This window comes from Nerophis lumbriciformis, linkage group LG29, assembly GCF_033978685.3.
Source record: "Nerophis lumbriciformis linkage group LG29, RoL_Nlum_v2.1, whole genome shotgun sequence".
Lineage (NCBI taxonomy): Eukaryota > Metazoa > Chordata > Actinopteri > Syngnathiformes > Syngnathidae > Nerophis > Nerophis lumbriciformis.
Genome location: NC_084576.2, coordinates 29,692,501 through 29,708,440, shown reverse-complemented (window position 1 = coordinate 29,708,440; position 15,940 = coordinate 29,692,501). Strand labels below are relative to the sequence as shown.

At 40.7% G+C, this 15,940-nt stretch overlaps 1 protein-coding gene across 1 annotated transcript in view; it reads right to left on the bottom strand.

Moving 5' to 3' along the window:
* Positions 1–15,940, bottom strand: part of LOC133571975 (lysine-specific demethylase RSBN1L-like) — a 52,116-nt gene that overhangs the window by 26,990 nt on the left and 9,186 nt on the right. The window contains exon 3 of the mRNA XM_061924548.2: positions 9,531–10,168. Coding sequence (XP_061780532.1) covers positions 9,531–10,168 — 638 coding nt within the window. The remainder of the gene's footprint in view (positions 1–9,530; positions 10,169–15,940) is intronic.

Below are 15,940 nucleotides of genomic sequence, written 5' to 3'. Positions count from 1 at the left end.
TTTGGTGTTTTCCTGTCTTCCTTTGAGCGATATTTCCCGCATCTACTTTGTTTTTAGCAATGAAGAATATTTCAGTTGTTTTCATCCTTCTTTGTGGGGACATTGTTGATTGTCATGTCATGTTCGGATGTACATTGTGGACGCCGTCTTTGCTCCACAGTAAGTCTTTGCTGTCGTCCAGCATTCTGTTTTTGTTTACTTTGTAGCCAGTTCAGTTTTAGTTTCGTTCTGCATAGCCTTCCCTAAGCTTCAATGCCTTTTCTTAGGGGCACTCACCTTTTGTTTATTTTTGGTTTAAGCATTAGACACTTTTGTACCTTCACACTGCCTCCCGCTGTTTCCCACATCTACAAAGCAATTAGCTACCTGCTGCCACCTACTGATATGGAAGAGCGTAACACAGCAGTCCGATATTATCGGACATCTCTACTTCCAAGACAATTCAAGCAGTCCTGTTGCGATAAATAACAAGTGGTCCTTTTTGCATAAGTAAAGAAGAAAGTGACTGGGATCACAACACAAACCTCCCACTGATCACGCTCACTCCAGCAACATGTTGATTATTGTGCTAGTACTCATTTGTCCCAAACACAACCAGCGCGTGATCATTTGTATGTATTTTTTTGAGTGCCTTCACACCATGACTTGCTGTCAAATGCTATCTGACGCTCTTCAAGAATGTCATCGCTCACTTTGCCAAACATGGATGTCATCAAGCCACGTTAAGAAAACATGTTAACAATCATAGTCAGCAAGCCACAGTGCGTCTCACGTGACTAGAAAGCGCTCCATTCTCCAAGACCTTGGAGAATGTTCTTGTTCTTCCCTGCCAGGGGGTCCCTGGATGGAATAATTTTAGGTTAGCGTGACCTAAATGGATCCCTCTCACAGCGCGCGGCTGCACACTTTATGGCTGCTGCTGGACGGGAACATCATTTGGAGTCCGAGCCCCGTGTAGCAGAGTCCAGCGTGCATATAATTAGACAGTTCATCATATATATAGAAAGTGCTGATGTGTAATTTACATTCTTGCTTCTTGGATGCTTGTGCACGTCGTAAAAGAGGGCAGACGTCTGCAGAACAAACACAGAAGAAAAAAAACAAAAACAACTACGGGCTTTACTGTATTTTCCAGACCATAGGGTGCACCGGATTATAAGGCACACCGACGATTTTCGATCTTTTTCATATATAAAGCGCACCGGATTATAGGGCACATTAAAGGAGTCATACATATATATATATATCCATCCATCCATCCATCTTCTTCCGCTTATCCGAGGTCGGGTCGCGGGGGCAGCAGCCTAAGCAGAGAAGCCCAGACTTCCCTCTCCCCAGCCACTTCGTCCAGCTCCTCCCGGGGGATCCCGAGGCGTTCCCAGGCCAGCCGGGAGACATGGTCTTCCCAACGTGTCCTGGGTATTCCCCGTGGCCTCCTACCGGTCGGACGTGCCCTAAACACCTCCCGAGGGAGGCGATCGGGTGGCATCCTGACCAGATGCCCGAACCACCTCATCTGGCTCCTCTCGATGTGGAGGAGCAGCGGCTTTACTTTGAGCTCCCCCCGGATGACAGAGCTTCTCACCCTATCTCTAAGGGAGAGCCCCGCCACCCGGCGGAGGAAACTCATTTCGGCTGCCTGTACCCGTGATCTTGTCCTTTCGGTCATAACCCAAAGCTCATGACCATAGGTGAGGATGGGAACGTAGATCGACCGGTAAATCGAGAGCTTTGCCTTCCGGCTCAGCTCCTTCTTCACCACAACGGATCGATACAGCGTCCGCATTACTGAAGATGCCGCACCGATCCGCCTGTCGATCTCACGATCCACTCTTCCCTCACTCGTGAACAAGACTCCGAGGTACTTGAACTCCTCCACTTGGGGCAGGGTCTCCTCCCCAACCCGGAGATGGCACTCCACCCTTTTCCGGGCAAGAACCATGGACTCGGACTTGGAGGTGCTGATTCTCATCCCAGACGCTTCACACTCGGCTGCGAACCGATCCAGCGAGAGCTGAAGATCCTGGCCAGATGAAGCCATCAGGACCACATCATCTGCAAAAAGCAGAGACCTAATCCTGCAGCCACCAAACCGGATCCCCTCAACGCCTTGACTGCGCCTAGAATTTCTGTCCATAAAAGTTATGAACAGAATCGGTGACAAAGGGCAGCCTTGGCGGAGTCCAACCCTCACTGGAAACGTGTCCGACTTACTACCGGCAATGCGGACCAAGCTCTGACACTGATCATACAGGGAGCGGACAGCCACAATCAGACAGTCCGATACCCCATACTCTCTGAGCACTCCCCACAGGACCTCCCGAGGGACACGGTCAAATGCCTTCTCCAAGTCCACAAAGAACAAACACCGAAGAAAAAAACCCAAAAACAACTACGGGCTTTACTGTATTTTCCAGACCATAGGGTGCACCGGATTATAAGGCGCACTGCACTGTCAATTGTAGATCTTTTTCATATATAAGGCGCACCGGATTATAGGGCACATTAAAGAAGTCATATATATATATACAGTCAAGAAAATAAGTATTTGAACACCCTGCTATTTTGCAAGTTCTCCCACTTCGAAATCATGGAGGGGTCTGAAATTTTCACGGTAGGTGCATGTCCACTGTATGAGAGATAACCTAAAAAGAAAAATTCAGAAATCACAATCTATGATTTTTTTAACAATTTATTCGTGTGATACAGCTGAAAATAAGTATTTGAACACCTGTCTATCAGCTAGAATTCTGACCCTCAAAGACCTGTTAGTCCGCCTTTAAAAGTCCTCCTCCACTCCACTGTATTATGCTGAATCAGATGCACCTGTGTGAGGTCGTTAGCTGCATAAATACACCTGTCCACCCCATACAATCAGTAAGACCCAAACATTCAGCATGGCTAAGACCAAAGAGCTGTCCAAAGACACCAGAGACAAAATGGTACAACTCCACAAGGATGGAAAGGGCTACGGAGAAATTGCCAAGCAGCTTGGTGAAAAAAGGTCCGCTGTTGGAGCAATCATTAGAAAATGGAAGAAGCTAAACATGACGGTCAATCTCAATGGGAGTGGAGCCCCATGCAAGATATCACCTCGTGGGGTCTCAATGATGCTAAGAAAGGTGAGGAATCAGCCCAGGACTACACGGCAGGACTTGGTCAATGACCTGAAAAGAGCTGGGACCACTGTTGCCATGGTCACTGTTGGTAATACACTAAGACGTCATGCTTTGAAATCATGCATGGCACGGAAGGTTCCCCTGCTTAAACCAGCACATGTTAAGGCCCGTCTTAATGACCATTTGGATGATCCAGAGGAGTCATGGGAGAAAGTTTTGTGGACAGATGAGACCAAAATTGACCTTTTTGGTCATAATTCCACTGTGCGTGTTTGGAGGAAGAAGAATGATGCGTAGCATCCCAAGAACACCATCCCTACTGTGAAGCATGGGGGTGGTAGCATCATGCTTTGGGGGTGTTGTTCTGCTCATGGGACAGGACGACTGTATTGTATTAAGGAGAGGATGACTGCAGCCATGTATTGTGAGATTTTGGCCAAAAACCTCCTTCCCTCAGTCAGATCATTGAAGATGAGATCTTCCAACATGACAATGACCCAAAGCACACAGCCAGGAAAACCAAGAAGTGGCTTCGTAAGAACCATATCACGGTTCTGGAGTGGCCTAGCCAGTCTCCAGACCTAAATCCAATTGAAAATCTTTGGAGGGAGCTGAAAGTCTGTGTTACTCAGCGACAGCCCAGAAACCTGACTGATCTAGAGAAGATCTGTGTGGAGGAGTGGGCCAAAATCCCTCCTGTAGTCTGTGCAAACCTGGTGAAGAACTACAGGAAACGTTTGACCTCTGTAATTGCAAACAAAGGCTACTTTACCAAATATTAATGTTGGTGTTCAAATACTTATTTTCAGCTGTATCACACAAATAAATTGTTAAAAAATCATAGATTGTGATTTCCGGATTTTTCTTTTTATGTTATCTCTCATACAGTGGACATGCACCTACCATGAACATTTCAGACCCCTCCATGATTTCTAAGTGGGAGAACTTGCAAAATAGCAGGGTGTTTAAATACTTAATTTTCTTGACTGTATATATATATATATATATATATATATATATATATGTGTTTTTTTCTAAATGTAAACACTTCCTTGTGGTCTACATCACTGTTTTTCAACTAGTGTGCCGTGAGATACAGTGGGAGATTATGTAATTTCACCTATTTGGGTGAAAAACATTTTTTTGCAAAACCAGTAATTATAATCCGCAAATAACAGGCATGTGATTTGACCACAATGAAAAAGACTGAAAAAATGTCCGGAGGTCTGGGGGACGAAGGCCCCCAGCCAGGTCCAGGGCCGTGCCCTGGTGGGGGGGACAAGGGGGGTGACGCCCCCCGAAGCTCCTGGTTTTTCACCAATTTAACATGGTAAAATTAACAAAGACAGCACCATTTGAAGCAAATATTTTAGTGTTTAAAGACATGAAAACATCATTAATAGAACATACATAACCCAATTATCCTAATGAATCACTGTATATGGTTCAGTCCCAACAGTATTTAGTCACTAATATTTACATCTTGTGTTCATTTCACATCCACAGGTGTCACATTGATCAGTGTTATTATCTACAGGAAAATAGGATATAGGATATAAATTGATGAAAATAATTAAACATGTTTTTAGTGTTGTTTACTCATATTTGAAAATAGGAAATAATAATAATGTGAGGACACTGACATATTGCATGAAACAATCAAGATTGTTACACCACTGACAATATTGTTTCAAGAGACTACATAAGAACTTAATATTACAAAATAGTATTATATGCAACTTTATTTCAAATAAATTGCTAAGTGGAATCAATAATGCGACTCTTTGAATTTCTGTAATTTCATAATATATTTTCACGTGGCTTTTTGTTTTTTTTAGAAAAACCCATTTATATTTCGCAAAGCAATAATTGGTTAATATTTAAAACAAACGTGCGTATTTCGCAAGCAAATATTTTTTAGCTTACCTCATTATTAACAACCCTGTCTGCAACTGAAGTGGGTTGTTTGGGTGGATCTTTCCTCTCGATGTCTACGGCAGTTGTCGATGTAAACAAAGGATGACGTCCGTAAGGTTTGCTCACTTTCGGTAGACATCCAAAAGTACCAGCTAGTGAAAAGTTCGTTTTCCTTGCGCATGCGCCTGACTTCGTGTTGCCTAAAATGTATTCATAAATGAAGTTTTTTCGCAAATTAAAAAATTTGACGGTATTACCAACCGTCTGGAGTTTTATCGCAACTTATTATTATACCGTTTACTGTTACATCCCTCGTCCATTAACAAGTAAAAAGTCAAGGGCGGTCACGGTATGTTCTTGCCCTCGATGTTGTTTCAAAACAGCAGCTTGGAATTTGGGACATGTTCTCCCTGAGAGAAGAAAAGGCATTGAAGCTTAGGGAAGGCTATGCAAAAGGAAACTAAAACTGAACTTGCTGCAAAGTAAACACAAAGAGAATGCTGGACGACAGCAAAGGCTTACGGCGCGTGGAGCTACGTCATTTCCTGGGACGTGCCACAGGGCATTTCCTGTGGGACGGGATTCGTTCCCAGGGATTCGAATAAAGAACTAACTCTTTTTCTTTACTATAGTGGCCTCGATAACGGGAACCAGTTCTCAAAAAGGGATTCGAGTCCATGGAATCGGTTCTTTGAGGAGGTTGGGGGGTGGGGTGTTGTTTAATATGTTTTTGGCGTTTCGCATGTACTTCCAAAGCCTTGAAACCTCGTGATCCATAGTCAATATTATCATGACGCCACGTGCACAAAACCTTTCCGGGGCGATCGATTTTCCGAATAAAATCACCGAACAAAGTCGTAACTTCCTTCTTCCCAACAGTATCAGTGATTTCCCTTTCCATCCAGTCCCATCGAAACTTATTTTTGACATGTTTATCAATTTCTTTTACTCGTAAAGCGTCCTCTCTCTCGAGAACCGACATCGTTTACATATGGAAAATGGCGGTAATAACCATTATGAATGATGACGTTAATAACGTCATCATTCATAACAGATGTCCTGATTGGTCACAAGGAACATATCGACCAATCAACTACGGCGTAATATAAACTACGTCTCGAATCTTGATTTAGGGTCGGAAAAAAAACGGAAAAAACGGGAGATAATCCCCCCCCCCCCCCCCCCGAGATTAAAAAAGACGGAATTCCGACTTTAGACGGAAAAATCACATGCCTGAAGTAATGTGCCGTTTTTGAAAGTCTGTGCTGTCTAGAACTCGGCAGAGTAACCGTATAATACTCTTCCATATAAGTAGGTGGCAGCAGGTAGCTATTTGGTTTGTTGTGATCACAATATGCAGACAGCGGGAGGCAGCGTGCAGGTAAAAAGGTGTCTAATGCTTATACCAAAAATAAACAGAAGGTGAGTGCCCCTAAGAAAAGGCATTGAAGCTTAGGGAAGGCTACGCAACACGAAACTAAAACTGAACTGGCTGCAAAGTAAACAAAAACAGAATGCTGGACGACAGCAAAGACTTACAGTGTGTTAAGTTAAAGTTAAAGTACCAATGATTGTCACACACACTAGGTGTGGTGAAATGTGTCCTCTGCATTTGACCCATCTCCTTGTTCACACCCTGGGAGGTGAGGGGAACAGTGGGCAGCAGCAATTGTGACCCACAAACGCCAGCTGAGTAACAACAATGTGAACGTTGCACGGAAAATTTCTCTGCCAGTTTCTGCATCCCACAGGGATTCTTCTTTTGTGTTTCTGCACCTGCGGTTCCCACACAAGGTTGCAACATTGTTTGTCAACACTGTCTGCTCTCATTTTCTCGCACATTTGACCCTCTTATGTTCTGTGTACCTACTAGAGATGCGCGGATAGGCAATTATTTCATCCGCAACCGCATCACAAAAGTCGTCAACCATCCGCCATCCACCCGAACTAACATTTAATCAAAACCGCACCCGCCCGCCATCCGCCACCCGCCCGTTGTTATATATCTAATATAGACGATGCAAGGCATTAGTGAGGTTATAAAGCTTTTGCCTGTTAAAGAAAGGAGACTGATCCAATGAAGCAGAGACATTCAATGCGTGCCACGCTGTCACGGCCCAGACGCACACCAGTGCGCAATCATCTGGGAGCCGCGCTGAGCGCACCTCCAAGCGCGCTCGCGCCACTCAAACTGCTGCAGGCGGCTGCGTTCTATCTTGTTTCAACATCCTGTGGCACTCTTCTGGGATCACGGCGGACGAAACTGCTCATGCTCAGGGTGTTTGTGGAGGTTCGGGGTTTTGCACAAATGTGATGCACCATGTTAGATGTCCCGGGTTTTGTGACTGTCGTAGACATAAACAGCGTCGCAGCTCTTGCAAATCACGTAGCCAGCATTACTATCATCCTGATTTACAACCTCATAAAAACGAGTCCACGCTGAACTTTTCTGGCCTTTTTTCCCCTGGTCTTTAGTATTCCCTTTTTTAGTTTGTCGCGTACCACGTTTGCTGCCGGCGTTGCCATCTCTTTTTTTCTTCTTCTTCTGTTGTGGCATGCTGCAGGTGCCTGCTCGTTTTTCGTATGTGGGTAACAACATTTAACTATGTATATATATTTCCGAATTGGTTTAACTGCCACCCGCCTGAATTTATTTAAAATCTAGTTTTTTTTTATTTCAACCGCCCGACCCGCGGACTCCGCGGTTGTGTCCGCAAACCGCGCATCTCTAGTACCTACATTCTGTCCTCCTCCTGTCTAGGCCTGCTGTGTGTGTGTGGGGTACACAGAACATCAATTTCCACACATCAATTTTCCATTTCTATTAGTCCCGGGTCCAGTGGACCCGGACATCTTATATTAAGGCTGAAACGACGCGTCGACGTAGTCGACGTCATCGGTTACGTAAATACGTCGACGCCGTTTTTGTGCGTCGGCGCGTCGCATATTTACGTCACTCTACTTTACTGTCATGGCGGAGCGCAAAGCAGACGATGCGAGCGAGGGGAAAAAAGCACGCCAAAAGTCGTCAAAAGTGTGGGAGTATTTCAATAAACGGCCTAATAATGTTGTTGTATGCACACTGTGTCGAGCGGAAATGGCCTATCATAGCAGCACAACGGCTATGAACGAACATTTGAAAAGAAAACCCCCGACAGCGTTCTTGCCATCACCATCAACAAGTCAATCGTCCGCGTGCGTATACGTTGTCATTATTACACAAAAACATGAATGTGTCATTTGTATCTGCGTTGTAAATTCATAAACTAAAGCACCATTTCGCTCTGAGAGGCGCGTTTGGCGTGCCTGTTCAGTGTTTACAAAGACACGCTCCTCTTTAACACTGTGGAGAGGCGGCGGCGGCGGCGAGCGAGCGGCGAGGCGGGGCGCGCCGGGAGCGACGCCGCAATCGTGCCCAGGTGCGCGATCCGCGCAGTTGGAAGAGAAAATACTTTGTGTAAAATTAAAAGATTGTAAACCTGGCAAAGCCGTCTGGCATTCAGTCTGTCGGTCCTGAAAGAACCCCACGGCACAAGACGTGTCACAAACGCTAACGTTAATTAGTTGTGCAAATACCTTTTACAACATTAACAGTTACATATACTATGTACAAACCAACAATTAACTTTCACTTTAATCATACTATCATTGTTGTGTTATTAAGCAAAATAAGCAATACTTTTACTTTTGTTGAAATGTTTACACTGTACACTTTTTTGTATTGGATGTTTAGCTTTATTTTTGCACATTTTAGCAAATAAGCAATACTTTTACTTTTGTTGAAATGTTTACACTTGTTACAGAATATTTCCGTTTTGCACTTTTTTGTATTGGATGTTTATCTTTATTTTTGCACATTTTAAAGCAAAATAAGCAATACTTTTACTTTTTAAATGCTTATACTATTCCAGAATATTAAGATTTGCACTGGATGTTTACTTTTATATTTGCACATTAAAAAGCAAATAAGCTACTTTTAATTTTGTTAAATGTTAAAAGTTTTAAATGGTTACATTGTTACAGAATATTTTGTCATGTTGTTGTCAATGTTGACTGAGTGGCCATCCTTTTTTTTTTGTAAATAAAAGCCATGCCTTTTGAAAAAACTGGCCTACATTTATTTTTTCCTCTTCATTTTAAATTAAAAAAAAAATCGGTAAAAGGAAAAATAATCTATAGATTAATCGAAAAAATAATCTATAGATTAACCGATTAATCGAAAAAAATAATCTATAGATTAATCGATAGAAAAATAATCGTTAGCTGCAGCCCTATCTTATATGTAATAGAAATGTGTAGAGGGGTGTATGGTATGTGGTCATTAAATATGTATTCTAATTTATGTTCTTCACAGAAAATGAGCCAAAGTCAGTGAGTCTCAGTTTGAAAAAATTAATTAATTGTATCATTTTTCTTTTAATAAAAAATGAAATCGGGTCCCACAGACCCGAACCACCACACAAGGGTTAAAGATCAAACAAAGCGCGTCCTCACCTGAGTGTGGAAGTTCGCCATGGTCGTCGTCTCTATGTCCTTCTTCCCGAGCACCTCCACCTTCACCGGCGCGTTGGGGAAGTTGTAGGAGAAGTAGTCCAGGAAGTCCGGGAGGTAGGACGCCGCCCCGTGGATGATGCCCATGACGAAGGACGCCGCCTGGGCCTCGTCCTCGCTGAAGGACAAAGTGACAAACTCCTGGGCGAAGCGGTGCATCTCCGCCGGCGACAGGCCCGACAGCTGCTCGTTGTAGGCGTGCGCCACCGAGGCGCCTCCGTTGGCCTGCATCTCCACGTGGATCAGGTGGCCGAACTCCAGCCCGGGAAGACCCGGCGCCGGGGTGCAGTGGAGCGGCGAGGTGTAGCCCAGTCGCTCTCTGACCACGGAGGGAGGATCCTGGTGGTGAACGGCGTTGTGCACACCCCCGCTGCCGCTGTTGCCGTTAATCCGACTGAGAAACTCAGACAGCCCCAGAGACACCCCGGAGTAAGCAGTCTGGGACGAGCGGTGGTACATTTTGGGGCGGCCGTGTCTCTCTTTGGCGCGCTCGCCATCTTTGTGCTTCTTTTTCTTCTTCTTTTTGAGCTTCTTGAGAAGGAGGTCTTCTTGGGTGGTGGCTTTGGGCTTCTCCTTGCACTCTGCCATGGAGGACAAGACCAAAACATTCAACAAGGGAACTGAACATGGCCACCGGTGAAATATAATACAGAATCTTAGTTGCTGAATGGAGTTATAATTAGGGATGTCCGATGATATCGGACTGCCGATATTATCGGCCGATATATGCTTTAAAATGTAACATCGGAAATTATCGGTATCGGTTTCAAAAAGTAAAATGTATGACTTTTTAAAACGCCGCTGTGTACACGGACGTAGTGAGAAGTACAGAGCGCCAATAAACCTTAAAGGCACTGCCTTTGCGTGCCGGCCCAATCACATAATATCTACGGTTTTTAACACACTCACAAGTGAATGCAAACTCCACACAGAAAGATCCCGAGCCCGGGATTGAACCCAAGACTACTCAGGACCTTCGTATTGTGAGGCAGATGCACTAACCCCTCTGCCACCGTGAAGCCCTTATTAAATACAATTTAATTTAAATAAAATAAAAATACAAATAAAAATTAAAGTTTAAGTTAAAATTGAAATTAAACCTAAATAAACGAATTAATGTGTTTATTAAATACAATTTAATTTAAATAAAATTAAAATTAAAGTTAAAGTTAAAGTTAAAGTTAAAGTTAAAGTTAAAGTTGAAGTTGAAATTGAAATTAAATTAAATTTCAATAAACACATGTTTTTATTAAATACAATTTAATTTAGATAAAATACAAATAAAAAATAAAATTAAAGTTAAAGTTAAAATTAAAGTTAAAGTTAAAGTTGAAATTGAAATTAAATTAAATCTAAATAAACTGATAAATGTTTTTATTAAATACAATTTAATTTAAATAAAATTTAAATTAAAGTTGAAGTTAAAATGGAAATTGAAATTAAATTAAAGTTAAAGTTGAAATTGATATTAAAATTGAAATTAAATTAAATTTCAATAAACTAATTAATGTTTTTATTAAATACAATTTAATTTAGATAAAATACAAATAAAAAATAAAATTAAAGTTAAGGTTAAAATTAAAGTTAAAGTTGAAATTGAAATTAAATTAAATCTAAATAAACTAATTAATGTTTTTATTAAATACAATTTAATTTAAATAAAATTAAAATTAAAGTTAAAGTTAAAATTGAAATTGAAATTAAAATTGAAATTAAAATTAAAATTAAAATTAAAATTAAAATTAAAATTAAAATTAAATTAAATTAAATTTAAATAGACTCATTATTTTTTTAATTAAATACAATTAATTTAATTAAAGTTAAATTCAGACAGGTTAAAATGTTGCTAAAACCATCACTTTTCTATCAGTCACAGTGACTTTTCAAAACAAAAATATTACAGCAAAAATCATATGGGTTGATTGACATGTTTATTCTGTAAGCTAACGTCAATAGTTTGAAATTATTTTGACAGTTAATGCCAGTTATCCTGTCAACCTTTCACAAGACTTCAATTTGTTAATTGAAAGTATAAACAGTATAAACACTTTTTACAGTAAACAAATGGTAAAACAGTACTAAACAATTCCATTCAAAAAAAAAATTGGTGTCATTATTAACTTTCTGTCCAAGCTTGTATAATCTACTGCCTTGTTCAATTGTAAAAAATATTCTGTGCCTAAAATTCACATTTCTATCACAATTATCATACTGTAAACATGGTAAGCTAACTTCATTAAAATTAATAGTCCTGTCAATAGCATGGAATTACAATTCAAATGTAGTTTTTTTGTAAGCCTTTCAAAAGAATTCAAAATATGAAAAATTAATGAAAATTAATTGAAGCCATCAGACACTTGAAAAGTGGCACATCACATCTCTCATGTAATCATTTTAACTTTTCAACAGAAATAGCACTGCAAAAATATTAAGGACATACTTCTGTATTTTGGTAGTTATGCTGTCAACATTTAACAAGATTTCTTCAACTTGGACTTGAAAGCATAAATAGTATAAACACTTTTAACAGTATAACAGTACTAAACAATTCCAATAGATAACATTGGTGTCATTACCTTTTTGTGGCTGAAATCCAAATTTATTCTATCAGATTGATCAAACTGCAAAAATGATTGGGATTGGAAGTCCATGCTCAATTATTGCCTTCGTAAATAAAACTTCGGCATTTATCACATCCAAAGAATCTGTTTGGGCGACGAAAAACGTTGAAAGTTTTCCACTTGTATCGCTAGCAACGGCATTAGACTTGTGTTTTTTTGTCCCAACGTGGTCTTTTACATCGCTAATTCCTCCGTGTTCGACCGAAAAATCTTGTCTGCACAAGGTGCAATTCGCGTAGTTTTCACCCTTTTTGGAACGGATAATTATTCCCGGATAGGCTTTTGAATATTCTTCACGGAATGACTGCAGTTTTCTTTTCGGTTTAAGACTCGTTTGCGATTTTTCTCCGGCTGATTCCATGATCGTTCGCTCGTTTGGAAACAATGGCCTCGTGCTTGGCAGCGGTGCTATAAATAGCCTCGCGCATGGCATTCGGAATGGCTCGATAGGAAGTTACGGGAAGCAGTGTCGATTGTCATTGTTGTTACGCGATTTCGTGAATAAAACTTTTTAAAAAATAATTTTTTTAATTAATGAAAAACCGTATTTTTTATCACTGCAACCGTAACCTCCGGGTTACGGTTGCAGTGATAAAAAATACGGTTTGACATGAAAACCGTACTAATTACGGGAAAACCGGAGTAGTTGGCAGGTATGCAGGTCACACTGAGGGTGGCCGTATAAACAACTTCAACACTGTTACAAATATGCGCCACACTGTGCACCCACACCAAACAAGAATGACAAACACATTTCGGGAGAACATCCGCATCGTAACACAACATAAACACAACAGAACTAGGCTACAAACGATTAATTTGATAATCGATTAATCTGTCGATTATTACTTCGATTAATCGATTAATAATCGGATAAAATAGACAAACTACATTTCTATCCTTTCCAGTATTTTATTGAAAAAAAAAAAAAACAGCATACTGGCACCATACTTATTTTGATTATTGTTTCTCAGCTGTTTGTACATGTTGCAGTTTATAAATAAAGGTTTATTTAAAAAAAAAAAAAATTTTAAACTACAAAAAATTGCCTCTGTGCATGCGCATAGCATAGATCCAACGAATCGATGACTAAATTAATCGCCAACTATTTTTATAATCGATTTTAATCGATTAGTTGTTGCAGCCCTAAACAGAACAAGTACCCAGAACTCCTTGCAGCACTAACTCTTCTGGGAAGATACAATGTACACCCCACCCCCCAACCTCCTCAAAGAACCGATTCCATGGACTCGAATCCCTTTTTGAGAACTGGTTCCCGTTATCGAGTACAGTAAAGAAAAAGAGTTGGTTCTTTATCCGAATCCCTGGGAACGAATCCCGTCCCACAGGAAATGCCCTGTGGCACGTCCCAGGAAATGACGTAGCGCCACGCGCCGTAAGTCTTTGCTGTCGTCCAGCATTCTCTTTGTGTTTACTTTGCAGCAAGTTCAGTTTTAGTTTCGTTTTGCATAGCCTTCCCTAAGCTTCAATGCCTTTTGTTCTCTCAGGGAGAGCATGTCCCAAATTCCAAGCTGCTGTTTTGAGGCATGATAAAAAAAATAATGCACTTTGTGACTTCAATAATAAATATGGCAGTGCCATGTTGGCATTTTTTTTCCCATAACTTGAGTTGATTTATTTTGGAAAACCTTGTTACATTGTTTAATGCATCCAGCGGAGCATCACAACAAAATTAGGCATAATATTGTGTTAATTCCACGACTGTATATATCGGTATTGGTTGATATCGGAATCGGTAATTAAGAGTTGGACAATATCGGGATATCGGCAAAAAAGCCATTATCAAACATCTCTAATTGGTACTTTAAATTTTAATATTTGCGCAGCTCTGCTCTGAACACTACACACAGCGTTGGTACGAGGGATGATGTTCGAAACTGGTTCTCCCGGTTGTTCGATAAGAAAAGAACCGATTCCATGGACTCGAATCCCTTTTTGAGAACTGGTCCCCGTTATCGAGGCCACTATAGTAAAGAAAAAGAGTTGGTTCTTTATTCGAATCCCTGGGAACGAATCCCGTCCCACAGGAAATGCCCTGTGGCACGTCCCAGGAAATGACGTAGCTCCACGCGCCGTAAGTCTTTGCTGTCGTCCAGCATTCTCTTTGTGTTTACTTTGCAGCAAGTTCAGTTTTAGTTTCGTTTTGCATAGCCTTCCCTAAGCTTCAATGCCTTTTCTTCTCTCAGGGAGAGCATGTCCCAAATTCCAAGCTGCTGTTTTGAAACAACATCGACGGCAAGAACATGCCATGACCGCCCTTGACTTTTTACTTGTTAATGGACGAGGGATGTAACAGTAAACGGTATAATAATAATTTGCGATAAAACTCCAGACGGTTGGTAATACCGTCAATTTTTTTAATTTGCGGAAAAAATTCATTTATTAATGCATTTTAGGCAACACGAAGTCAGGCGCATGCGCACTTGCGTCGTTTGGCTGGATAATCATGGCTTACTAACTACACGGACTTTGCTCCGGAGATTTCCCCTCCGAGTAAACGGAGCCAAGCAATTGGTTTAGCGTCTTTTTCCCCCCTTTAAGAGCGCACTGCTGTGTTTAGATGGAGACAGGTGTGGACAATATTGGAGACACTTGTCCCCACACTAAAAGTATACAGCCAAGGACAAAACAAAAAATAATGCACTTTGTGACTTCAATAATAAATATGGCAGTGCCATGTTAGCATTTTTTTTCCATAACTTGAGTTGATTTATTTTGGAAAACCTTGTTACATTGTTTAATGCATCCAGCGGGGCATCACAACAAAATTAGACATAATGTGTTAATTCCACCACTGTATATATCGGTATCGGTTGATATCGGAATCGGTAATTAAGAGTTGGACAATATCGGAATATCGGCAAAAAAGTTATAATGTCTCCTTAATTTCCCTTACAGGATTATTAAACTATATACAGTCCATCTACCACCTCATTTGATCTTAGCTGTTGTTGTGGAACTCCTGCATGTTACCGTATTTATCTGACTATAAAACACACTTAAAATCCTTTCATTTTCTAAAAAATGGACAGTGTAGCTTATAATGCCTAATGTACGGAATTACTCTGGTTATGCTTATCGACCTGGAAGCTATTTTATTTGGTACATGGTGTTATGATATAGACTGCAAGATGACGCCAGTAAACAACACCAAACCTTTAAATGTTCCATTGTAAATATAGAACATTACACACGGCACTCAAAAATATATCAAAGTGTTTAAGTGCGTCTACACCGCAGTGGAGACTATTCTTCCTGGGGTCCAGGCAAAAAAACACCACGCAGTCGTAAAACAAAAGATTACAATGCAGTACAACATGATCAAATAATAAAATGTAATACAAAAATAGCAACAACAAAGAACCAAAAAAAAAACCAATTACCGTATTTTCCGCACTATAAGGCGCACCGGATTATTAGCCGCACCTTCTATGAATTACATATTTCATAATTTTGTCCACCAATAAGCCGCCCCGGACTAAAAGCCGCGCCTACGCTGCGCTAAAGTGAATGTCAAAAAAACGCTGCGCTAAAGTGAATGTCAAAAAAACAGTCAGATAGTTCAGTCAAACTTTAATAATATATTGAAAACCAGCGTTCTAACAACTCTGTCCCAAAATGTACAAATGTGCAATCACAAACATAGTAAAATTCAAAATGGTGTAGAGCAATAGCAACATACCGGTAATGTTGCTCGAACGTTAATGTCAC